General features: G+C 48.2%; 1 protein-coding gene across 1 annotated transcript in view; it reads left to right on the top strand.

The window, feature by feature from the left end:
• Positions 1 to 25696, top strand: part of chsy1 (chondroitin sulfate synthase 1) — a 38453-nt gene extending 12757 nt beyond the window's left edge. Inside the window, exon 3 of the mRNA XM_062549614.1 lies at positions 22840 to 25696. Within this exon, the coding sequence (XP_062405598.1) occupies positions 22840 to 24429 (1590 nt within the window). The 3' untranslated portion in view covers positions 24430 to 25696. The remainder of the gene's footprint in view (positions 1 to 22839) is intronic.
• Positions 25697 to 27398: the final 1702 nt, after the last annotated feature.

The raw sequence follows: 27398 nt of genomic DNA, 5'->3' as shown, positions 1-27398 counted from the left end.
GGCAGTGGGCTAGAACACTTTAGTGAAACTGTGAAGACATTTGGAAATGTACAAATCTGTTTTAGACTGCCACTTACAGCAGCATACAATTTCTCTGTGGACTGCTCCTACACGGCAAAAGGACAGACATTGTCCATTTTTAAAGGTTTCTGTGGTGTGTGTTTGTTTTTCTGTTCTCAAGCCGAGCTCCAAGGTCCCAGTCCATCTCATGGTTGGACTACGCTGAGGATTCTAGAACATACAGCTCTTGAGGTCTTTGTGCTGGGGCACTCTCTGCCAAGTCATTTGTCTTGGGTTTTCAACTTGACTTTATTTTATTTCTCCTCTTCATTTTCTCTTTCTAATTGTCTCCTTTTTCTACTTTCTACGCGGGCAGGCAAGCCCTGCCAGGAATCATTTTAGCAGACTGCAGAAAAAGACGGTGTGCTTTTTAACTTTTTACCACCACGCCACCAGCCCACATCTCAGCGCTCTCTCTCTCTCTCTCTCTCTCTCTCTCTCTCTCTCTCTCTCTCTCTCTCTCTGGCAGAGTTGGCATAAGCTGGTCATATTCCTGGCATTTGCCCGCAGTCTCCTTTCTGCCCCCCCCCCCCCCCCCAAAAGGTCTTTCTCTCTTAGTCCCCACTTTATTGCCCAAAACAGATGAATCAGGATCAGTCTGAAGAGCTTTATTGGTCAGTCCACTGTAGATTCCTGATGGATTAGCCCAGCGATGAGCCCTAGGCTCAGTGGCGTGTCGTGGCGTCTGCCACAAACAAACCCCACTGATGGATTGTTGTTGTTTTTGTAGTTGTCTTTTTTGTTTGGTTGTGTAATAGCAGCTGCCATTGTACAACCTGTGTGTTTGCCTCCCCAGAGGCCAGAGAGAGCCTCCCCGGCAGAGTGTAGTGGGGACGGATGGTTGGACTGGTTAGCCATGCAAGCCACAGGGGGAGAAACAAAAGGGGGGGGGGGGATGATGAAGCTGTCACAACAACAAATTGTAGCATGTCACAGAAAACCCATGGTCAGAATTACTGCTGGTTTTTGACTTCTCATGATGTATGAGACACTCACACTCTCTCACTCTCTCTCTCTCTGATGAACAGACGTAGTTAAATGGAGCCATTAATATCCTGGCAAGCACTCCTTTGAGACCAACTCTTTTCCTCCAGCTTGCCATCTGGTGCGCACAGTAAACACTGGCAACATCAGCATGATATCCTGGCTCTTGCACACCGCATGCTAGCACGGTCGTAGATAGCTGCTCTCGCTAGTCCTCATGTAGGCTACATCACACTCTGGGTTTTTATGAGTCCTTTTTTCCTTCTGTGCCAGCAGGGCCGAGGCATTAGAATGCTCAAGCCGTAGTTCCCTATTGCAGTCCCATGGGAACGCCCCCCCCCCCCCACTGTCCCAATGCAGACTGTCCCAGATTGGCAGTAAGTTTCGTGTGAGTAAAGCCTTCACTGCCAGGTGGCACAGGAGCCTCGCAGTGGCACTGACGCCAAACCCTGCTGCTGCTGCTGCTGCTGCTGTCTGTCTGTCTGTCTCTGTGTGTGTCTGTGTGTCTGTCTGTCTGTCTGTCTGCTGACGGCATCGTTTGGTAACATCTGGTGCTTAGTGTCGGCAGAGGCGGCTCACGGTGAAAGGACATGTCGTCACTGTGTGTGTGTGTGTGTCTGTGTGTGTGTGTTTTACTGGGTCCTGTATTTACCCAACTGGTGGTCTGTGTGTGTGCGCGCTTGTATTTGTCTTGGGGGGTACCAAGCAGAGGGGGCCCTCTGAATGTTCTCCCCGCTGATTTAGCCCCAAGGCTGTGTGTGTGTGTGTCAGTCTGATGCGTTCTGTCACCTCCGAGACTGTGTGTGTGTGTGTGTACATCCTCGTGTGAGCGCTTGTACACAGCACGTCTGGATGGCCTATTGGGAAGCAGCACACATGCTCCACCAGCTAAGCCCTTAGATCCTTTGTTCTCCCTCTTTTCCTGCCTCTTGCCTCTGCCTCTCTGCCTCGCTGCTGGAACAGCTAGAAAGAGATCCAGCCTCGGGATACAGGACCTGGGGCTCTCTTCCAACCGAACCCAGCAGGCTTTAGTGGCCTGGGAGTCAGTCTCCCACTTTAACTTTGCCATTATTTTAATAACGTATAGAAAGACTTCTGTATGTGGATTTAAGCTGAAGACTCAAGACAAATGAAATGTCCATGCCTCTTTCTCACTGCCAGAAATCCCCTCCATCTGATATAAGCCAGTTGCCATTCACATATTTCTCATTATTCAGGGAGATTATTATGTATCGGTCATTGGGAAATCTATGCTTTACAAGAAACATACATCCTCTCTCTGTGGGATTGGACAGACATCATTCCTTCACTAACCCATATTTTGGTTTGGTTTAGCCTGGAGGCTTAAGTGAGGTTTTGCGAAGATGCATTAGTCCTAGAGCGAACCTCCAGGTATGACCAGAGCGGGTTGTGAATCGATAGTCTCTGGTGGTACGGTGTGACTGACTGCAGTGGGGGAGGTGTCCAAGACTACAGCCTTTGATGAGGTAGCTATAGGATCAGCCGTTTAGCAGATGGGGGCGTGCTCTATAGATCTATGCATTGCCGTTTTACCCATAGAGAATTTCAACTACTCTTTTGTTCTGTGCGGCATCTGTGACTTATTTTATGTCTCGCTCCGAGTCTCTCTCTCAGGGCTTCCATGGATGCAAGAAGCACTATATTTAACTCTATTTTCAGTGGGCCTGTTTGTTTGTAAAGGATGGCTCACATGGCTGGCATTACAAGCTTCTTTTTTTTTTTGTACAAGCCGCTCAACGGAATCAAGGGCCTTGTTTCCTAGCAATGGCGGAGTGAGCGAGGGATGGTTCCGGAAGTGCTCCTCATTCCTTGGTCATTCCCTCGGTTTTTCCCCGGCTGTATCCGCACGTATCTGCCAGCACAAGCCGGATGCAACTTTTCCTTGGTTCGTGGCTTTTTTTTGTTTTTGTTTTGGCCTGTTTGTTGAAGAGGCTCACGCTATCCACCGTGATGGGTCACTGGCCCGCTGGCCTGCTCCGCTGACCTGTCCGTCTCGGCGTAAGCTAACTAGCCATTTCCTCGGCTCTGCGCTGCGGGAGCAGTTGGGATCACTTGGGCAAAGCTGATTTGCTCGGGGCATCCCTTCTGACGTCACGCTGAGCGGCCGAGCCGATGGGCCGGCGTTGCCCGGATCAGACTGTCTGTCGCGTCCCCCTGCCGCGCTGGCACGGAAGTGCGAATCCCGCCCGGGCTTCCTCCGGCTCTCCGTGGCGTGCTGCGCGGAGCGGAGCGGACAGGGAGGTAAACGGTTACAGCGGCAGCACAAACGCACAGGGGATCCGGGGCCAGGGCCAGGGCCCGCTCTGCATTGTTCCACCTGGATGCTGAATGTCCCACTTACCGGCTTGTTTGTCTGGGATCCTATTTTCTCCCCCCCCCCCCCCCCCCTCCTCTCCTGCAGCATGGGCTGGGCTGGACTAGGTACAAAGAAGCCCTCTTTAATTTCCTGCCACAGAATATGCCTCACAGGGATGCCATTTTTTCCGTCCTATTTCTCTTTTGTTTACAGCAAGTGTTTCATCCAGTTCATTTTTTTTCCCCCTGCTCGCTCCAACCATTTGTATACTTACTGACCAATTCTCCCCTCATAATGGAGGCTATTTGCAGCACCCTGTGTACAGCTCGGCCACAGTGTTTACACGAACGCTGGGTGGATTCGGCCTCGTTAAGTGTTTCTCACTCTGGATGCATTTTTTCCTGGTCACTATGGCCTTCACAATGAAAAGGGCTGACTTTTTGACCCTTGCCCTGCCCAAGTCCAGCCCACCCTCAGCTTAGCGCAGGAGCTGACCTGCACGGCGCGTTAATTGCTTTACCATGTGTGTGTCAATCATCCCCTGACCCTTCGCTGGTATCAGAGAGTGAGCTTAGGGGTGCTTGTCCGGCAAGTAATCGGAGGTGCGTAGCGCCCCAGCTCCTCTGTACCCTGGAGTGCCCCGAGCACCAGTCACTGACCCATGAACTGTTACAATTTCATTCCACCATAACATTAATCACCTGCAGACCACACCACAGTAGTACCTAAGCTCATTCCATCCAATTAGAGGAGATTACTCTATAAGAGTCTTACTTGTGCACCAGGTGCTCTTTGTCCCATAGAGCTCAGTCTGATTGCAGCTTATAGAAACTATTGAAACGATTCATTATGCCATCATCAGTACACAAAATAGAATGCTTTTCATCATTTTGGTTTTGGTCCAGTGACGTAGAAAGTGACATACACACAAGCAGTCACTGCAGATATCCCTTGATGTTATCTGTGGTTATCAGTGCAAGTCAGTGCTGGTATTAGTCCCTCCTGCAGTCCAAGTGTGCTGTGTTTTGCTCCTGCCAATATCCACAATCCCATAGCAGCTTTTGTTCATTCTATAGGGTTTCATGAAGGGAAAAAAAGAAATCTTAGTCAGCGATTTTTGCCACATCCCAGTCAGCGATCCAACACAAGCGACCACCTCCTGTCATGCTTCGATACCGTTCCCGCTGAGGCAGGAGGGCTCATGTCCGTCGGAGAGTTTTGGGACAGAACTCCTTTTCTTTGTGGGAGGCACACGCGGGCGGAAACGACGGAAAGTCCTCCCGCTGCTCAGTGCACACTAATGGGTCTCCTCTTTGTTTTTCTAACTCCTAACCCCCTTGGCTGAGCGCATAGAAGTCATGGAACATTTTTCATGTCGAGAGGAAAAAGTAAACAATTCCAAATCTCAGTCAAACGATGTCAATGGAGACTAAATATAGTTTTTTTTTTTGCTCAGCAAGACTCCTTATTGTTATCTCCTATTATTGTCACTGAACGGTGTATTATCAATCAGATGTTATTGAAAAAATATATATATTATTAATATGAGCAGTCTACTGTATCATACATCATAGAAATTGGTAGTCAAGGTTTGTGCATTTAAACTAAAGCACTCTTCTTAACACAGGCAGGGGAACATTTAAACATGGCTCATAGCTCATTTGCCTGACACTTGTATATCAGGGTAGAGTTACCACATCTACATTCAGAAGCCTCAATTCCCACCATCACTCAAAAGCAGTGCAGAGACTGTCGACACGGGGACCCTCCTACCCCCTGAGAGAGAGAGTGGAATCACCCCCTAACAGAACCCCCTGAGAGAGAGTGGAATCACCCCCTAACAGAACCCCGCGCTTCTTTCCAGCAGGGAGTGAGGAGAGGAATCCAAGGGAGGTCGTTTGTAAGGGTGCTAAGTGAACACAGCCACTCGCACGAAGAACAGAGTTCCCCTTCAGAGAGGCCCGATTTGTGTGTGTGTGTGTGTGTGTGTGTGTGTGTGTGTGTGTGTGTGTGTGTGTGTGTGTGTGTGTGTGTGTGTGTGTGTGTGTGTGTGTGTGTGTGTGTGTGTGTGTGTGTGTGTGTGTGTGTGTGTGTGTGTGTGTGTGTGTGTGTGTGTGTGTGTGTGTGTGTGTGTGTGTGTGTGTGTGTGTGTGTGTGTGTGTGTGTGTGTGTGTCGGGGGGGTCCTGGGGGGACCTTTCAGCCCACTCTCCAGAGGGTGGGTGGACGGGGTTTGGGGGCGTCGGAGGGGCATCTGCTGAGGAGCCGCTTTAGAATGATCCCTTTGTCTGGGCGCTGGAGCAGGTGAAAGCGCGGAGCCGGCTCAGGTTGCCTGCGTCTGCACTTCTCTGCCAGGCCCCAGGCTTTGCTCCCCTCAGGAACCCACCGGGGAGAGCTGGAGGCTGGGGGGAGGGGGAGGCAAAGAGGAGATCAGGAAGAATGTGACTGCTCTGCTGCCACCCAATCCCAGCCACCTCTCTGATATCGCTCTGCCTTGGCAGCACTCCGTCAGCTTTAATCTATTACCCCCCTCACCCCCCCTCACCCCTCACCCCCTCCCTACCCTCTTCTCCACACTGAATGTGGTCCACCACAAGTACGGGAGATGTGGACCCAGATACGGAGGATTGGGCGGTTAGATTACCCTTCCGTGTCTACTTGCACTCCTCCCTAATCTGCTCTCTGCAGGCTTTGTTGGTCTGATTCGGTTCTTGGCCCGACTGCCAATCACGTGCTGCCAATGAAGATCGCTGTATGATCTAATTAATCAGAGGCCGGGTGTGTGAGGAGGAGGAATAGAAAGCGTGGAGGATGGTGGTGTGTGTGTGTGTGTGTGTGTGTGTGTGTGTGTGTGTGTGTGTGTGTGTGTGTGTGTGTGTGTGTGTGTGTGTGTGTGTGTGTGTGTGTGTGTGTGTGTGTGTGTGTGTGTGTGTGTGTGTGTGTGTGTGTGTGTGTGTGTGTGTGTGTGTGTGTGTGTGTGTGTGTGTGTGTTGTCCAGTGGACAGGCTTTTTGGCTCTCCTCCTCCTCTGCAAGGACCATTTCAGATTGGTGCCTTCAGATTACAGGGGTTTAGGCAGGCTGCCTCTCTGCCTACCTGCTGCAGCTGCAGTCTCTGATAGATGTCATTCGATTTCCCTGGTGCCAAGTTAAAAAAAGCGTTGAAGCGCTGCAACTGAAAACTGGAATGACCGGGGGCAAATCTGATGTGAATCCAAACGACTTCTAACTGCACGCTGCAATGCTAACTGTCCTGTTTGGTTCGTTTGTGTTGCCTTTGGATGAAGTGCAATATGCGGTGTGCAGGTATGCGAGATAAACAAGATAAAAATAAACCAGTGCCGGTTATATTTTGATTTACAGCACTTCCCGGTACTCATGTCATGATGACTCACAGAAATAAATGAATTAAAAAAAATCTCAATTTCCACACCTCTCTTGTTCACTAAAGATTGTATGTCTTAATCTGCTTCTAATCAAGAATATGTTTGATAACAAGGTGCAATTGAGATTTGCTTTGTCAGCCCTGGTTCTTCTGGTTGTGGACGAAAGAGAGAGTGTGAGGACAGAAAGGTTGAGGCTGTGTTATTAGATCCCGTCAACAAGAAGCAGAACCGTAACGACCAGGATTGTGTCTCCCTACGGGAATATCTGATGATTACACTGTGCTTCTTTGCAATAATTAGGTGACGCCACCAACGTCATACACAAATGTGCGTCATCTTGGGAGTATTGACAAACTAAACAGCCAATTAGAGCAACCCTTTTTACTAATGGTTGAATCGTCAGCCACAAACTAGTTGACGGAGGTCTGTCAACTTTGGCGAGCTGGACACACACCACACTGACTGGAGCCACAGATGCTCGTTGACTGGGCAGACGTTATCAGACGTCTGACTTGTCAGTTTTGTCTGCGGTTACCTAAAGGTATCATTCATTACAGTTACAGAGGGTTAAAGCGGATAGTAATGAAGGATCTTTGGTATGGTAATTGCCAAGCTTAGGTTTAAGTACAGTGGGGTCATCAGGGTGTGCTGACCCCACTGACAGAGTCAGGACATGGCGTGCAAACGCCTCCCACATGCAGTGGCAGCTAGACTGGGCTGGCGATGTTCGCCGGCAGCGATGCTGAATGACAGATTTACTGTCCGCTCCTACACAGTGCTGTCAGACGTCCTTAAGTAAGTGTAATGTGTAAGTGTAAGTCATTATGTGGTGTGTATCATGGCACACGCTATCCTCAGCCAAGCCATTAAGAGCTGAATTAAGGCCTGAATTGCCTGTCCATCCCCCACTCGCATAATGCGCCGCTGTGGAATCTGCCAGCATGGCACCTGCTTCTGAGAGGCAGGAAACCCCTCCTGCTGCTGCTGCTGCTGCTGTAGCTGCTGGCGACGGCTCCTCTCCGGCACCTTCTATTGAGTGGCAGCGGTTCTGGCGAGCCGAGCGGCGCGTCTGCTCCCTGTCTTTTCCAGCAGGGAGAGCCCAGAGGGCCCCTCCACCGCCCGCCACTGCTGTAGCGGCAGCAGCAGCAGCCGCCGCCGCGCTCACTTTTTCCATGGCCTCACTAGTCTCCGCGGTGGAAAGTGCCGTCTCACCAAATCCCGCTGGATGTGACGAGGCAGGGCCTGATACTTGATCCTGTCTAAGAATTTTCGGAGCATCCCATAACTTCCTTCACATCCTTTTCCATTTAGGGTGGAAAAGCCTGCAGTAATGGGGGGAAGGAGACCAAGGGTGGCGTAAGAGGCCTTCATAAACGCACTGTGATTTTAAAAATGAGTAGACAAAAGTTGAGTGCATTTGTTTCTAATCCACATAGGTTCTATTTTATTTTCTGTCTATTATTGTTCTTATTGGTCTTATCCATGTGTTCACTTTACAAACAACCATCAGTAGTTTACAGGCTTTTGAGACCGTTTATTTTGTGACCAGATGCTTGATTTGCATATTGTACAACTTGTGACTGACTAAAGTATATGAAGTGTGCCTGATGTGAATGGTGTCTGGGGAGCACTTTTATTTTTTTTATTGCCAAGCCAGACTTGAAAAGCTCCATTTTAAATCTGTAATGTGCATCTGTCTGAACATCAGAAGCCACATTCCCTGCAATCTTTCATTTCACTAATGGGGCTGTTTATTGTGGTACTTCCCCTGTCAAGGGGTCAATTTAGACAGTGTATAATCATCTTACACGTTTATAGTAGTCTAGTCTGAGATCATTCATCGCATCTCTATTAAATCCGAGGAAATTGAAATATCACATTTGCTACAGAAGGCTTTTAAAATAGAAACCCTGTGAAGGATGTCTGTGTGTTTGTGTTTGTGTTTCAGAGAAGGTCAATCAGATATTGTTTTGTTATGCTTTGTAAATTTCAACTTGAAAGTTTTGAAAATGGGTGACATGGTGAATGACACATCTCAATGAGATACGCTTTAAGTAACGTTCCCAGCACCGAGGCATCAGCCGACTGAATCAGACCTTTACCGAGGGCCTGTGGGAACCGGCGCAGACCACAGACTGTTACATGCTCTGAATCAGGCTTCTGAGAAGCAGAATGAAAGCCAGACATCATGGAAAAGAAGCACAGTTGCACATTTAAAGGAGGCTGCTGGCTCCTGTGGCTTTCACTTTCATATGATTTCTTTTATTAATAGGATTTATTATTTTTAGGACTTGGGCAGGTGAATGTGGTGTTCTCATCATCATATGCAGATGATGCGTTCTTGTTGGGTTGGATGTTTTGATGTTTATGTTATCCATGTCTGTCTGCGTGACTAAAGGGCAGAGTCAGAAATAGCAAGAGCAAGGTTATTGAATCTTATCTCTTCCTGTCCTGTGTGTGTGTGTGTGTGTGCGAGAGAGAGAGAGAGAGAGAGCGCATTCTGCAAAGAGCCGGAATGTTGAAGCGGCAGGATAACTCGGCTCTTCGGGAACCTAATTACCTTGATGCGATGAGAAGTATCTGGAAGTCCCTGGCTCCGAGTGAGCAAGTGCCTCTGGTTTCTGAATGGGCAGACTGTGCGAGGCTGCCCCATCTGTCCCTCGGCCGTCTCTCCCTCTGGCTGCGTGGCAGTTGGAAACTTAACCGAGCCAGCAGCAGCAACCAAGGGACCAGTCACCACGATGATGTCTCGTATGTTTTATTTGAAAGGAAAATGGGCTCTTGAGGGCAGTTTTTAAAATAGAATGATGCCACTCGTGTCAGTGTGTTGGACGAGAGTGTGTCTCTGCGAGCTGTCTACTCTGCTGCAGTCAGCATTCTGCAGTCTGCCCCGGGTGTTGGTCTTTAAGCTGAAGGATCTAGCAGTGCCCAGAAGCCACTCTGCTCCGACAGGAAGATGGATAGGGACATGTTCCACCACATCTCGTGGGCTGAATCCAAATGCTTCTCTCTGCAGACATTGGGGGGAATCGTCTCGGACACTGGCTCGACAGATTTACGGGGTGCATTGTCGTGTGCTTTATAGTCCCCCCCCCCCCCCCCCCCCCCATACATAACTTGATGGCCGGCTAAATCAGGCTCAGAATGATGGCTGGTGGAATCAGACCCTAACTGATGGCTGGCGAAATCAGATGGATCAGATCTGATAGAGGGGTGTTTGGACTGATGGCGGCTCTGCACACTCTGAGTGGCGAGGATGTTAACATTGTTTGTCTTTCTTTGCGCAACCCAAGCCCTGAATTCTTGTCACGCACAGACACCCTTGAAAGTTGTGTGTGTGTGTCTGTCTGTCTGTATTCATGTTTCTCTAAGAGCCCATTCACTTGAAAGACAACTGTGCATCACAGTGCTTTGACTTTGCCTTTCTTTGTGAGTGTAAACGCTTTGGAATCATTCAGGGAGAACCGATACAATAGATTCTCCCTGAGCATTCCGTCCAATTGGTTTTCAACGGAGCTTTATCTGTCAAAATATCAGCAGCCTCTCTCGCACGTATTACTAATGAGGCATGCAAGCCCTCCGCCTGTTTACACACATTTAGCTCTCAGAACGGCGGAAGGAAGCCTCCCTCCTGATGCAAGCGGGTTGTTGTTTTTCTTCTAGATGTTTCTTTCTCTCCGTTTTCTCAAGAGTGGTTGGGTTCACGAGTGTGAATGGTAACTTCCCCGTTTCATCGAGCCAGCATTCTCGCTGGCAGTGAGCGCTGAGTGACGTTTGGAATCGGTTCCTGGCCGTGTGCGTCGAGATGGGGGGGGGGGGCATAAACACTTCCTGTCTGCTCTGATAACATAGCTGGCAAACACGGCCCCGCGGGCTGCAGTGGGCGGCTTCGCCTCAGGATCGCTTACACCCCGCTTTTCATGTAAGGGGCTCCGTGCTATAACGAATTAAATTTACAATTAACCTTTAGGGGAAGGTGAACCAGGTCCGGCCCCCAGAAAGCGCCGTAAAAGAGCTTATCTAGTGGCGTGCCACTGCGGCTGCTGCCAGTTCATCGAGCACAGCGGGAGGTGTATTGTGCCGCTCTGTTCTTCCACTGGGTTTAACAAAAGCTTGATAAACACAATTAATGAGACTTTTTTTTTTTTTTTGCCTCGCGTCATAGCGCGGAGTCAGGTGCTCTCTGGCAGAGAGCTGAGACAGTCCTGCTAACAACAACCCCAGTAGGAAACCTAGAGGTGTAGAGAAGAAATGTCACATCAATTACTCGCCTGCGGCTTTTTGCCGTTTTTGATGTAGCCGAGTTGTCAGTGAGTTGTTTTGCCCAGGGCTCTTTACTCGGCCGGCTAGCTCCAGCGGCGTGCTGTTGGACCAGTCGGGCAGCGGTGGGATCATCCCAGTGGCTGGACAGAGCTGGACAGAAGGGCAGGAGAGGCCATGTGAGTGGGGCTTTTTGCCAGCTCCTCTCAGCAGAAGGGGAAAGCTGCGTAAATCCTTTGCTGGCAAACTGTCTTCGCCAGTCTAACCCCTTCGCCATGACAGCTTTAGCAGCTGCCACCATCTGCATTGTCAGCCCTAGTTTAGCCTACACCTCCCTCTCTCTCGCTTTCTCACACTTTTGCTCCTTCTTTCTTTCTCGTTCTTTCTCTCTCTCTCTCTCTCTCTCTCTCTCTCTCTCTGTCTCTGTCTCTGTCTCCTCTGATGACATCATGGCCCACTCTCGGCGGCGACCCTGTCTCCCTCGCTCCGCGTCTCCGTTTCTGGTGGTGTTTGATCTGTTGTGTCTGTCTGTCTGGCTCTCTCAGCTCCTCCTGCTCACAATGGCAATCTCTGTATTCTTAGTCTGTTCCTATTACATCTGTCACGGCATCTCTCTCTCGCTTGCTCTTGCTCTCTCTCTCTCTCTCCTCTCTCTCTCTCTCTCTCTCTCTCTCTTTGTCACACTCTCTCTCTGTCACACACTCTCTCTCTCTCTCTCTCTCTCTTTGTCACACTCTCTCTCCTCTTCTCTCTCTCTCTCTGTCTCTCTCCCTCTCTCTCTGTCACTCTCGTCTTGTGTTTCTATATTTAGTAAACAACAGTGCATTGTAGACTGAGACATCATCACATCTCGAGCCCATTGTGTTTGGCGCTGAGTGACTGAGCAACAGCGCCGGCTCTTTCCCAGAGTGCACTTGTTGAGCCCCTGACATCTGGCTTCTGCTGGGCCTCTCCAGCTGTTCTGCTACCTGTGTTGCCCGCTAATTTGGGCCGGCAGGATCAAATGGGGGTGGAGGAGGCAGGCTGTAATTAGGGCCTCCCCATCCCCCCCCCCAGGGTTGCCCCCCCTCCTCCTAGCTATTCAGGAACCTCAGAGGTGATGACCGGTGCGTGCATGCCCAAACCTCGGCTCCCCCGCCCGTCCCCTTGCCTCTCAGAACAAGCCCAGATCTGACCTCTCACCCCCAGCATTGTGCAAACCTTTTTTTCAGGGAGTCTGAAAAGCAAGCGCTGCAGCACTCTCTTTTTCCAACGCCATCCAGGAGAACTGGTGATATGTTTTCTTTCTAGCTGCACTGCTGCAGTTGCTCTCCATGTGTTGCAGTGAATGAATCTGCACGCCCTGGAAAACAGACCTCACACTGATCCAGATGAACATGTCATTCAGTACTGCCAGAGTGTTTTAGTGTGTTTGTTTTTGTGTTTCCAGTCAAGAGGTGAAATTGCATGCATCATTTTTCCAATTAATGAACGAGGAACTAATGTAAGCATTTACCCCATGGAGAACAGTCTGAGGGCTGCTGTTTGGCTGTTTGGCTACTTGGCTCTGTCGCTTTCCATATGAAAAGGCTGTAGCTCAAAGTTACCGCCGCAAAACACTCCTGCAGGTCCCCCTATTGATCATGTTAAAGAGTCAGCAGCATCCTGGCACACTGCCAGACAGTGAATGGCTCTTTGGAAACACAGGCAGGCCACACGGCAGTTGCACTCCCCAGCTGTGGACATCCTTGTTCCCGTAGGGAAAAGGCTTGTCGGAAAAACGACATTCTTCTATCATTTCACACGCCTTAGCTTTTAACAGAATGAATGGAAATGTATACGGCACTGTCAGCACTGTTTGGCATTTTGCCAGGTGGCCTTGCATAGTTTTAAGTAGTCAAAATGATATAATGAATAAATCAACTTGTGGCTTATTGTATTCTTTGAATGCAGTGTACCTTCCCTTAACGTGTGTGATTTACATAAATTGGGTGTTGACTTGCTATTCTCGACCCTGCAGTGAAGTTAGCAGACGAATCGCTTTGTTGATGGGTGTGGCTGCAGCACTTGCCTGTTTCTTCCATGCTTTTTAAGTTTTCAGTCTCGGCTGGAGAAAAAGGGCAGGGTGTCCCAAACTTCTGAGGCCTTAAGTTGTTTAGATCCATGGTGCCCATGATTATATGTGCTACGCAGCTTTGCTTGGAAAGTGGCCTCCTATTTTGTTTTCGTGTTTAATGACTTGTGAGTTGTGTATAAAGTCGATTCACAGGGCGAGCTGAGCCCACGGCCCGGTTCCTGTCCACACTGCTTTAGCTCGGGTGGCACTGCCACTCCTTAATGCCATGGCAACAGACCACTGTGGATTCTGCAAGTATGTTGCAGACTGCTGTGCAGGCTGTAATTACTGTAGTCAATAAAGAGTAACAAACAGCCAATATCGGTGCCTTTCTGCTTTAAAGAAGAGTATTTTTAATCCCGGGCCCTTTTGAAGCTCAGGAACATTTTATTTACGGGTTCCTCCCTTTTCTGAAACCAGACAGACGATAATAATGGACTTGTCAGGTCCTAACACTGTATTTCATATTGAGAATAAGAGCAGCCTGGCTTTTTTTGTTGAACTGACAAGGTCCCGCTTTTGTAAATTCCATGCGAAGAAACTTTAATTGGTTATTTTTATCACATTGCTTGGGACTGTTTTGAAAGAACAGTAATTGAACATCGCTCCTTCACTGTCCTATTCTGTCAGTACCCCCCACTCACTCAACTTACAGAGCTCTTAAGAGTAGAGTAGATTAGGAAGCTAAACACTCCGATCATAGGGGTGTGTTGACATGACACCTGCAGGTCACTGTATGTCTTCATATGGGATTTGTGTGTGTGTGTATGTGTGTGTGTTTCCAAGAGTAACTCTGACCACGTCAGTCAGATGACGTGAATCATAATGCGCATCACAGTAAGTGATGTGGAGTTGACCAGTGATGAATGGCAAAGCCGTATATATGCCCCTGCCAACCTCTGGGGAAAAGTCCCTTGTGGCCTCCTACCGCCCTGATCCTCCCGCTGGGTATTTTTAGAGAGGTGGGGGGGTGTTGGGTGGAGGCCTGCGGTACTCCTCTGTTCCTGGGCCAAGCGGCTTGGGGAGAGGCCGCCCCAGCACTGGACACATTTGACATGCAACTCACTGCATCAGGCTTCTGCCGGGCAGGCATAGGAAGGATCATGCCTATTTCTGAAAAAAATTAGACATACGTCAGTCAGTTAGTCTCATAGCTGTGACTTGAGAAAAAAAACTGGGGGAAAAATGTGTGTTGTCTGTGGAACAGTGCACTGTGAAATTGAGGTTTTTTTGGTATTTTTGCCTTCATTTAGATAGGACGGTGAAGAATGACAGGAAGCAAGTGGGAGAGAGATTGAGTGGGATTGGGAAATGACCACTGGTTGGATTCAAACTTGGGTTCCCGTGGGCACTCTTCATTTCAGCCTGATGCTTCAGAACCCTTCAAGTAGCCCTCCAAGGAAAGAATGCAATACCTTTTGTGAACATACAATTGCCATGCTTAGACAAAATTATGTGATTATGGTTGACATTAACAGAAAATTGACCCTTGTATTGACACAAGGTCCTACTTCAGAAAAGCAAGCATGTTTCTACTCATTGTGTGGTTGAAAGAAACACACAATTGCAAAGACTTTAGTGATAATCTTTGGACTCCGATGCAAAACCTTCAAAGCTCTTCTCCCATTGCTATCCAGGGTTGCGTGTCCCCAAAATTATGGTTGCTAACCTGTTAGCAACTTTGTTGGTTGCAATGCAATTTCCCATTGCCAAGTTAATGCCAACCAACTAAAGCCTACCTTACACTGACAACATTTGGGAAAGATTGTTGAAAAATCGTTGTCTTTTACCCATTGCCCCTTATTCAAGCTTTACTCCAAAGACTACAATCTTTCAAGAATCTTTCCCAAATCTTGTCAGTGTAAGGTAGGCTTAAGTTGCCAACTTAGTTAGCAACTATTGTTTTGGGAAGCGCACCCCTGATTGGGAGCAGGGTCCTCTCGTCCCACTCTGTTTCTCTGGCTGACTCTGAGACTCCGTGCTCTCTTGCACAACAGAGCTCCGCCAGCTCTCTCCGCTTATCAGATGTCTTGTGTCCGCCTGAAGCGTCGGGAATCCTGGAGAGGAATCAGAAGACCAGATACAGCCCTTAGCAGCATCCCTTTGTGTCCAGAGCATAATTCTTCAGGGAAGGTTTCCGATGGTGTTAAAAGATAAAGTACTATCCCGTCTTTGAAATGTCTCGGCTTTCATTCCTTGTAAGTGATCGAGTACATGTATTTGGGTGTGTAACACACCTTAGTAATAGAAAGTCCCTTGGGAGACCTCGAATTTGTGCATCATCTAACGTAATTGGCAGTCTACACGGGTCTTGATTGACGTGCTCAGATTGATCAGCTGCAGATGGAGAGATGTGGCAAATGAAGTGCAGAGGCACAGAGTGTCCCTGGCTGAGCATCTGTGAATTATGTGGATTCGTTGCTTTTTCTGAACACAGTTGCTGGAAATGCACCACTGCTGCTTCCCAGGCGGATGGCTGTGGCCTTTGCCAATAGAGAGTGGTGGTTATTACACAATCATCAGTGCCATACCTTATTGGGGCATTGAAAAACAATAATTTGTTATTGTTACGCCCTTACCACCTCTCTGCTGGATATTTAGAACTGGTTGGTAGGCTTTCATGCCATCTCATTTGGAAAGCCAGACTGTCCAGACCAACTAGTTGTCCTGTCCTAGTTGAGTGCTATTGAATCGAACAGTATGTCCTGAAATTCTACTGTAGAGATTAAAGTACTTCATAGAGATGTAGAGATGCATATATGTCTTGCATCATTTTACATCGATTAGGCTATACTATAGGTTTATATTAACACTCAAACTTGTTTTGACACATTTCGAGACATATTGTGTACACCTTGTGCAACTTGCATTTAAACAACAAATCATCGAAATTCTCACGTGGCCAAGTTTTTCTTTGACCGATTGACCATCCTGTGTGATGCTCAGACAGGGTCACGTGTGTTCATTTTGTTTTTCTCTTTTGTTTAATACATCTGTGGAGCATTTTTGTCAGCCGTTAGATCGACACTCCATTAGGTTTTCCTTTTCTACGGCTCAGTCTCCTGCTTTTGGTCTCCGTCTCCGGTGCCAAGGGTAGAAACTGAACACCACATGTTAGGGCTGTGCTGACAGCCTCTAGGCCCTGCTGTCCAGGACTGCAAACCCCTTCATGCTGCTCTGAGAGAGAGTCGGGCTCAAATCACACAACGCAACATTGCTGAACAAACGTTGTGCAATCCCTCTTTTTTTCCCCAGCACCAAGATGACTAGTTAAATTGTAAATAGATAAATGACCAAACATTTTTCTCAGCCTTGCCACCATACAAGTGCTCCACATGGCCTCTACTCCGAAACCAGCTCCATTGTTCTGTCTGACAGACAACAGGTTGGTGCAGAGTTTATTTTAGCTGTGTGGGATGTGGACTTGCCCTGCATGTTTGGATTGGCCTATCAGGCTGGAAAGTGTCGCTCTGTCTTATCAGCCTCCCATCCACCCAGAGGACTGTGTGAGCCAGTGGGGGGTGTGGGGGTGGAGGTGAGGGAATGGAGAGCTGTGGGGGCTGACGTGACCCCAGCTGTGTGTGTGTGTGTGTGTGTGTGTGTGTGTGTGTGTGCGCGCGCTGGCAGCGTGGTGAGTGTCATTGGTGCTGATGCCAAGCCTCAGGCTCTGCGTGTCGTTGAGGAGGTGGGCATGAGGACTGTGTGACATGCCCTCGCTCCCATCCGCGGACACTGGCACTCTGCTGTATTTATTTGCAGTGGCGCGGACAAAGGCCACGGGATAAGATTAGAGTGTGATTGATTTCCGTGGCCCTTTCTCTCCAGCTCTTCTCCCATTTCACCCGCTTCTGACCCAAGCCATCGACCTCGGGAGTCAAGGGGAGACTCTTCTCTCTCTCTCCCTCTATCCCTCTCTTTCTTTCTCTCTCTTCTCTCACTCTTTCTCTCTCCCCACTCTCTCTCTCTTCCACAGCTCTCAAAGGCATCCGTGTCAGGAAAATCAATAGCAGATCGACAGCAGCCTTTTATGAAAAGGAGAGGGGCATTCGGTCTTCTCCTTTTTTTTTTTTTAGCGGTGTGTTTCACACATCCTTTCATTGCCGTTGTACAGATAACACACTGCCTTTTGTTAGCAACCCTCCACCTCCTCTTGGCTTTTGGGACTCTGGAAAGGGTGATATGAGAAGGACCTAAATTTTTTATTCATGATGCCGTATTTTGTAAATATTGAATGAGCCAGGACTCTTTTTTTTTTCCTTTCTTTTTTTCTTTCTCTCTCTCTCTCTCTCTCTCTCTCTCTCTCTCTCTCTCTCTCTCTCTCTCTCTCTCCCTCTCCCTCTCCCTCTCCCTCTCCCTCTCCCTCTCCCTCTCTCTCTCTCTCTCTCTCTTCTTTGCCTAATCTGGGCCCCGTTCAAGTGCCACGACCGAGATGGTGGGAGTAGATTGGCTGGTTGGAAGTAGGTCAGCCGGGTTTTGCCTGGCCTCGGCCTGCGCCGCCGGGGCGGCGAGGGTGGATGTGTGCGGGGTGTGGCCGGTCCAGACTGGAAGGGTGTGTCTGGGTGGAAACACTGGCGCTGGCCACGCCAGTCCAGGCCGTTTGGGTCCAGCCTCGGCCAGCGGCTGGCTGCACCGTGCCTGGCTACCGTTAAAGCCCAAACAGCAATGAAGTTAAAAAAGACTTTGTGCGACTTGCCATGGGGCTCTGTCATATACTTTCATCCGGCCTTGCTTTACTCCCACACTCTCTCTCTCTGTCAGTCATTCTTCCATGCATGTGATGCTATGCCACAGTTGAAAGTTTTTATAAAGTTCAACAAAAAAAAGAGTCGAAAATAAGAGCCCCTCTCTTCTCTGCCTCTCTTCTCTTGTGTGTGAAGCTTCGGTGAGAAACAGAAAAGCATTTTTCACATTCCTGCCCAGCGCTGCAGTCATCACGCTGCGGTAATTTGAGCTCCATTCATATGGCGGCAGCAAGTGATAAGACTTTCATGGCAGAAGGACAGGCCGGATCTCTTATCCCCCTGCCCTGGTGAAAGATCTCTGTGTGTGTCTGTGTAATAGATCTCTCAAACTACAGTGTCCCCCTTCTCAAGAGCCAGCCTGGCCTGTGCCGCGCATAACTTGGTTTATTCATTAAGTTCATTACATGGACGGACTGTGCGGGACTGAGGAGGCATGAGCCAGCGCTTGGGTTGGGGCAGGACAGACAGAAACATGCTGTTATTGTGTCGTGCAAAGCGGAGATGAGGGTGTGACAGTGACGCTATAGAATGTCTTCTTAATTAATGCTCCCTGACCCGTTGGAGTGTGTGGGATGGCATGTCACTCTAGCAACTGAAATATTTATCTTGCTGCGTGCTGTGAAACTCGTTTTTGTTGCACATGCACTTGCTTTTATGAAGGGTGTGTTAAGGGTGTGTGGGCTGTGTTTTTAAATGGCTCTTTCACCATCACTTCATGCTTACTATAGGGCTTAGCTTATCTGTTGTATTAGCTTTGTTTTATTTCTCTTTAAAAACCTTGTGGTTTAGCAATACTACCGATTCTCAAGCTCATTTCTCGTTTTATCGTTTCATGACACTGCTTCAAATGAGGCGTTAGTGCAGCCAAAGTCTTCTCACTATATAGGGGTTTCCCAAACAGAGCCGGCTGTCGTGAGAGCATGCCTCCACTCAGGCAGTCCGAATATCCTGTTCACAGGAGCCTCGGAGGCTGCAGCCGCTGCGATATTGAATGAGCCGCCCCCCACCCACGGGCAATGACGGACTAATCGTTGGCTTTTCATTAAAAGGTAATCTCCGTCCTGGGACTTGATTAAGCGGTAACCGGAGTCCCCCAGTGTGATGGAAGGCAGGCTGAAGCACACAAAGGGTCAGTCAGCACGGAGAGATCAACAGGCCGGCCCTTGCCACAGCCGCCGCTGGCTTAATCCCCTCACACAGCCGACCCCCCCCCTCGCTCCTGTCACTGCGTTTCTCCTTCGTGGTACGTACACCACCCTCTGGCAGGCCTGTCGGCCTCCTTGTCTGTGCTCGGGGAGAATAGCGTCAAATGTTTTCAGTAAACACGTGCGTTATTTTGCTTGCCTATCTCCACTCGGCCATGCGGGGCTTTGCCTTTTCCGAACGTCCGCTTGTAGCGGAAGGAACTGGCTGGCACTTCCCCCCCCCCCCCCTTCTCATTCGTTTCCACAGAGCTGCGAGGGAGTGCGTGTCGACACAAGCCCCGGCGTCCCAGAGTTTGATGGTACACCGCTCCGACGGTCTGTCAAATCGCGCTTGTTTACGCCCACTTCCTTTGCCAATCACCTGGAAACCCACTTTCATAGACCAGTGGCAGGGTGATAGGAGTTAGAGTGAGTCACAGGAAAAAGATAGACGGAGTAGTTTTGTATGTCTAACTGTTAAGTCCTGTGTTGGGATGTGTATTTGGAATATGAATATGTTGTCTTAACAGGCTTTAGGTAGTTCTTTAGGCCACTTGATAGTTGATGTTGTGCGTTGATCCTGAATGCTGTGCTCTTCCCTACCATCATCGGATTCATCCTGGCCTTTAATATCCTGCGCTTTGCCCTTTCTCATATCCTGACTCAGGGCTGCGACAAGCAGCCGCCAAGTTTATTTGCTTGTGTTTGCTGCCATTTGAAATGTGTCTTTGTTGTCCTAAGACTCACTCCATCTTCAGGCCAAAGGCCTGCCTCTGATGGTTTATTTAGCAACCTTTAAAGCATCTTGACAACTCTGTTTCTTCCCTGAAGAAAAAGATGTGAGCTCTCACTCTACTAGGCAAAGATCTCAAACAGAGGAATTGTACGCGTTTGATAACTCTAGGGGTCCTTCTGGATCAACTGACTTTTGTGACTGTGAGCAATCTGAACATAGTTACTTTATGCTGCAGGCTGTAACTGTAAGATCAGATGAAACTTTTCTTTGTTACTTTTTATACATCTTAGACATTACACTAGACACTGTAACAGACACAGGAGCAGGCAGAACATGTGCGAAATATCAGCTCTTGCTCCTTTTATAGGTTTGAATAGGGCTAAGAAATTATTTTCAGATGGGTTCTTGTGGCTGTCAGTTGCAGGAAGTTACAGTTAAGTTTTTTTTATATCTGATCTCACTCTTTCTCTGACATACAGAATGAGCTGATAGCTATGCACAGTAGTCGTATAAAAGCTAACATGCATCTCAACTGGGAATATCCTCCCACTGACTGGATCCAGGCCTCCCTGCCACTTTTTTTTAATGACTTCCAGTTGCTTTTATTGTGCGCTGTTTCCCACACTGGGCCTATTCCAGTACCTCAGGGGAAGCTCCTGAGAAGGCTTGAGCTCATCTGGATCCTCATATATCCTTGGCCAGGATCCCTCACTGTGTAGTTCAGCAGGGATGTATGCGGGATATGGAAATGTCGTCGAGATAGAAAAAAAAGCCACAATATTGTGTTTCCTCAGTCCTCACAATGGAAGCTTTTCATGAGTCGCTCAATGAGAAACTCGTCACGGCTGACGGTTTTCCTGCCTGTTCTGACAGCCTGCTATTAAAACGATTAGGTGTGGAAGCCGTATACTGTGACTGCAACTGGGCCAGTTCGGTTAACCTACCGGTGCCGGCGCTGCTATTTGCCATGAGCCGCGCCGCGTGGCGGTCGCTCCCGGGCGCTCTGTGGCGACGCGTTGGCAAGCCTGGTGCATGTCTCCGCTAGCCTATTTCCTGCTTCTCAGGGCTCCTCAGCTCGCCCTGATGGATGGCATGGCAAGCGGAGCTGCAGAACGGTTGTTGACTCAGCAGAAACTAATGTCCCTGGACGATAATTCACAACCGCACTCTCTCTCACACACACACACACACACACACACACACACACACTCACGTACACACACACACACACTCTCACTTTCACTCTCACTTTCACTCACACTCACACACACACACACACGCACGCACAGATACATACACTCACACTCACTCCACACCACACTCTTGGACACAGACACTGTGAGGGAGAAAGAAGGACCTAAAGTAAGACGCATTTGCACATCCCTCTGGAGGCATTACTACTGAGTAGCTCTACACAATAAACTCTTCTCCAGCAAATAATGAATCACTTTATCAGTTTATTCACTCATTTCTTTAATTAAGACCCACTGCGTAAGCTGCGCTGTGTTTATAATACACACCAACCAGGAAGTGGATACGACAGAGAGGCTGCTCCTTCTCCTTTTTGAAAGAGGAACTGAACACTACAGCAGTAGCTGTGATTTAAACTGGTGAACTCATCATTTCTGAGTGTGTATAAAAGTGAGATGTGTTGCCATAAGCCCAGAATATTATGTATGGCTGTGAGATATTGCATTGTCGTGTCCTGAAGAACACAATCTTGTTTTTTTTATTATTATATGTTTTTACTACTGTGCATATCAGACATATATAGTCATCAGTCATCAGACTAAAATGTCACCAACAGACTCCTAAATTTAGGAGTCTGTTGGTGACATTTTAGTAGTCGCCATATATCAGGAACTCCACTCAAGGCAAATGCTGAACACGATTCCTGTGTATCTGACGCCTTGATACATGGCTGTAATTCCCCCGATGACTCTTCACCCTGGCTCCCCGGCCATGCCTCTGGCCTCGTCCTCTGCGAACTGAAAGCACACAGGCCAGCTTCTTAAGAAATCAGGGAGGGGGAAAAAAAAGAAAAGAAAACGATTAGGCTGATACAAGCCAGAGCAGTCCGGTCCGTTACCCAAGTCTATTTCACTGTCTTATCTCCTGGCTTAAGACACCCTTTGCCTTGCTGTAATTTATTTGTGTAGGCTAAAGAACCCCAGAAGACAATGGTATCAGCGTGGAACCTGTTAACTTCACTCAGTCCAAATGTATTCACAGAGAGTTTTAGTTCACCGAGCTGGCATCCTCTTAGCTCAAGTTGTATTGCGTCATCTACATGCACTGTTTTCAGTTTGATAAGTGTTTTTTTTGTTGTTTGTACAGTTACAGTTTGAATATTTGTTTGGTGTTATGCTTCAGATAGACACTAAAATGACACTAAGAAATACAGCCCATAAGAATGGATGCAGTACCTTGTTCGCTTTTAAGGCTTTTCGAAGCTTTTCCCCCCTCCCCCCAATACAAAGCACACACTTCTCTCCATACTTTAGCCAACCTCACTGCCTTTTAACTTTGCCAAGAAAATGCATTAGCTGAAAGCCGCAGTTCATACCCGCAGTCGGGTCAATGACTCTGAAGAAATCTTCATAATGAGTTATAGTCCATAACAAAGCAGCGGTAGCAACAGTTGTAGCAGAGGTCAGGTAATTACGGAAGTCCTAACAGCCGCCGAGCGGCTGGAACATCCTGACGTCTGGCCGCTGGGTCCGTGCTCGCAGCTGGACAGAGAGCGGTCTCTGGACAGCTTGACCTGGCACGTTGGCACAGAACTCAACCAGCGCAGCGTGTCTCTTCTCAGAGCCTGCTGAGACACTGGCATTGTTTGCCAGAACCATTAGGGCTGTCAGGGATCAGGCACTTGTTTTATGAACTGCAGAAGGCAGAAGTGGAATCACCTTGATTGAGACTGTTGTAGGTTCTTTCAAGGTCGTGACTAAATGGGAAAAGAAATGGCTCTCCTGAGGTTTCAAAGTTGTCTTTATTTTTTGTTCTCCCACAGAGTTTAGTTTGGTATGCTGTGACAACATCCGACTCATGATGTATCTCTTGTTTTCTTGTTTTCCAGATGCAACAGCTTTTCTACGAGAACTACGAGCCCAACAAGAAAGGCTACATTCGGGACCTGCACAACAGCAAGATCCATCGCGCCATCACCCTGCACCCCAACAAGAACCCTCCTTACCAGTACCGGCTGCACAGTTACATGCTGAGCAGGAAGATCGCCGAGCTGCGCCACCGCACCATCCAACTGCACCGCGAGATCGTCCAGATGAGCCGCCTCACCAACACCGAAGTCCGCCGGGAGGACCAGCAGCTGGGCATGGCGCCGTCGTTCATGCGCTTCCACCCACGGCAGCGCGAGGACGTCCTGGAGTGGGAGTTCCTGACGGGCAAGTACATTTACACCTCGGCGGACGGGCAGCCTCCGCGCAGGGGCATGGACGCCTCGCAGAAGGCGGCCCTGGACGACATCGTCATGCAGGTGATGGAGATGATCAACGCCAACGCCAAGACCCGCGGCCGCGTCATCGACTTCAAGGAGATCCAGTACGGGTACCGGCGGGTCAACCCCATGCACGGCGCCGAGTACGTGCTGGACCTGCTGCTGCTGTACAAGAAGCACAAGGGCAAGAGCATGACCGTGCCCGTCCGGCGGCACGCCTACCTGCAGCAGACCTTCAGCAAGATCCAGTTCCAGGAGGAGCAGGAGATGGACGCCAAAGACCTGGCCAGCCGGATCAACCAGGAGTCGGACTCGCTCTCCTTCCTGTCCAACTCCCTCAAGATGCTGGTGCCCTTCAAGCTGGGCAGCTCCAGCTCGGACCAGCGGGAGCCCAAAGAGGAGCGGATCAACATCCTGGTGCCGCTCTCGGGCCGCTACGACATCTTCGTCCGCTTCATGGCCAACTTCGAGAAGGTCTGCCTCGTCCCCAACCAGAATGTCAAGCTCCTCGTGCTGCTCTTCACCACCGACAACGTGACGGAGCGCGTGCGGCAGGTGGAGCTGATGAGGGAGTACCACGCCAAGTACCCGCGCGCCGACATGGAGATCAAGCCCGTGTCCGGGCCCTTCTCCCGAGCTTTGGCCCTGGAGGTCGGTTCGGCCCACTTCACCAACGACTCGCTGCTCTTCTACTGCGACGTGGACCTGCTCTTCACCGCCGACTTCATGAAGCGCTGCCGAGACAACACCAGGCTCGGCGAGCAGACCTACTTCCCCATCATCTTCAGCCAGTACGACCCCAAGGTTGTCTACGCCGGAAAGGTTCCCAGCGACAACCACTACGTCTTCACCACCAAAACGGGCCTGTGGAGGCACTACGGCTACGGCATCGTGTGCGTGCACAAAGGGGACCTACAGAAAGCCGGTGGCTTCGACGTCTCCATACAGGGCTGGGGTCTGGAGGACGTGGACCTCTTCAACAAGTTCGTCCAGTCGGGACTCAAGCAGTTCCGCAGCGTTGACACTGGCATCGTGCACGTCCACCATCCTGTATTATGTGACCCCAACCTAGACCCCAAACAGTACAAAATGTGTCTGGGCTCCAAGGCGTCGTCGCACGCCTCAACACAGCAGCTGGCTGAACTGTGGTTCGAAAAGAACGATCAGGCCTTCCGCAAACTGGGAGACAATGGGTCATCGAGGACAGAGTGACCTGGGCAAGGACAACGAAGGCCTGACGTATTCCTCGAAATGGTGTTTTTTTGTTAAAACTACCTAATTTATTTTTACAGAAGAGACTTAACATGGATATATTTTGGAAATAACTTAAAAAGATAAAAACACACACCAACATTCACACAAACATGAGCACATCATCATCATCAAAAAAAAAAAAAAAAAAATCATCATTTTTTAACAATGCAGAACATCTGCAAGGAAGCCTGTAAATGTAAGTGAGTCAGTGAGGTTGTTGTTTTGTTTGTTTATTTTAAAGATTGATGAGCAGTCAGTTCAAAGATACTCCAGAACAAATGTTTAGTAATGCGGTGTATCTCAGGGAAATACACCGGTAGCGAGCCGAATTTTAAACATTCGTGAGAGATGGCATATTGGTATTGATATTCATCCTAGAAGGGCTGTTGATTTTGAGCCGTGGTATTGGGTTTAATGTGTTTTATTTTTTATTTTTATTTTTTTTTTCTGAATGTTTACACAGAGATACATGAACAAATAGTTAATTTTGGGGCAGGGGAAATAAATTATAGTGTTTAACATTATCATTAAGGGCCTGTGTGTTTTATATGGTTTTGAAAATTGGAATAACACTGTTTTTTCATGGAGTTAGGTTCTGTTTTATTATTTTACTTATGTGAACAAAACTGCTGGATTTTACTATCTCTGATTCCATTGTTTTCTCTGTCTAATTTATTTTAATATGCAGTCTTGTTTTACATTACTTGACTGAGAGTATGTATATTAGAAAGATTGTATTACCATCGCAGTCATGCCTAGTGTTCTGTTCATGTCTTTCTCTCAAATTAATTTGATTTACCAAAGACCTTTTGCACAGTTGCTGTAGACGTTGATGTGGTTCTGTGAGTGTTTGTGTGCTTGTGGTACCGTAGCCTGTGTGTGTGTGTGTGTGTGTGTGTGTGTGTGTGTGTGTGTGTGTGTGTGTGTGTGTGTGTGTGTGTGTGTGTGTGTGCGCGCGTGTGTGTGTGTGTGCGTGTGTGTGTGTGGTGTAGGCCGAGGAGCAGGCGTGAACATTATTTGTACTGTAGGAGGAGTGCTGACTGGCTATGCTACACCGCCTTCTCAGATCGCCTGTAAATACACCCTTGTGATCCTGATAGGTCTGATTGGTTTTTATGAAGCTGGTAGGTCTGGCTGATTTTTATTTTATTTTTTTTTATCTCTCACTCTTTCTCTCTCTCTCACTCTCTCTCTCAATCTCTCTCTCTCTCTATCTATGTCTTTTTTCAAAATTGGTTCATTTCTGTATGTTGGTTTGCGCGTTCATTCTCGCCACAGTTTTCCTTTTTGAAAACGGTTGTGGTGTGGCCGGGTGCAGACCGGCAGTCCTCCTCAAGTCCCGGCGTCGTCATTCCCAGTCCACTCTCGGCGCTCCATGCAGCAGCTCGGGGCTGCTCACCTCCCCGCTGTGGGAGAGAGGAACAGCCTCTCCCGCCAGCTGGGGGTTTGCGTTAGCTTCTTTATATCTGTCTCTCTGTGGGTATTTTGTTTGTTTGTTTGTTTGTTTCTTGTTTTTTTCTTTGTTTTTTTGGGTTTGTTTGTTTTTTTTGTATTTTTGTTTTGTTCTTTATGAACCCCGAATCTTAATGGGAAAAGTTTTATATTTAAGTAATAAATTTAAAAAAAGAAATGTTTTATCAAATGCGTTGCTGTTCATCTTTTCTTGTGCTTATCTCTAATCCGGCTAAGCCCTTCTGCTGGACCCCTGTATAGTAGGTTGACTACTACAGTGTACTGATTAACTCACCGCCGACACCACAGATCCCAGTGCACAAATACAGTGTGAGATTTCATCGTATCTGATTCCGCCAAGCACCACATCACTTAACAATTCACATGCAAAATAACTTACTGTGCTAAACATGATAGCCTTCCTCTCACCATGAACTCCATAATTTAGCCAAACACAACATTTAGCAGTTAAGTATATACATTGTAGGGTAGATTTAAGTAGATCAGAGAAAAGCAGCAGGAACCCAAAGGTTTTTTTCCCCACCCAAATGGAATTAAATGGTTTCAAATGATTACTCCGTCTACAGCAACTGCTACCAGGAGGAGGGCAAGTGAAGATTTGGTCTACTCCGGGGCTGTTTTTTTTTTTTTTTTTTAAACCCAAGAAACATTCCTCGCAATTATGAGGCCCAGGCCCTGGTCAACAAGTATCACCTTTTTAAGAGCGTCAAGTCTGTCTCTCAATTAGTTTATACATTGGGGCCTCACGGGCACAGCCCATAGTGGCCCCATGGTCAAACATGCACTGATGGGGGTGTGTGGGCCTGACTCCACTCACAGGAGAATTCCACAGGAGGAGTGGAATTTCCACTGACCTGCTATGATGCACATGATCTGAAGGAATTTAGTTGAATTTGGGCTTTCTATGTTTTCCACGATATGAAAAGAAAATACTGTGTGGTATGGCATTTGTGAGGCAGTTTCACCAGTCTCAGTATGATCTGTTTTTCTGGGCTGCTAACATGGAGCATTGAATAACTACGAGGGTATTCCCTTCCCTGAAAAATGGCCTTCCCTGAAAATTGAATTGAAATCCATCCAAAGCGTTTTGAGCTATCTTGCGAACAAACAAACAAACAAACAGACAGACAGACAAACAAACCATGACGAAAACATACAATTCAAGCTAACTGTGTTCATTCAGATAATACCATTTATGTTACCAATCATTTCCTAGCTGTCTTCATTGGTGTAATGCAGGGTTCACCAACAGGTAGCTCCAAAGTTGTATTTACACCCTACCCCCCCCCCCCTTTCCACACACACTCACCTGTTTCTCTCCAAAAGGTTCGAAGAACGTGTACATAAATCAGATTACACAGTCACATGAAAAACCTTTAAAAATTCCTATTAGAGCGAATTCATTTTGTGTCTTGTGTAGGTGATGTACCAATAGCAAGAACAGCTCTCTTTTT

Source organism: Sardina pilchardus, chromosome 11 (assembly GCF_963854185.1).
Source record: "Sardina pilchardus chromosome 11, fSarPil1.1, whole genome shotgun sequence".
Lineage (NCBI taxonomy): Eukaryota > Metazoa > Chordata > Actinopteri > Clupeiformes > Clupeidae > Sardina > Sardina pilchardus.
This window is presented reverse-complemented; position numbering and strand designations above follow the sequence as displayed.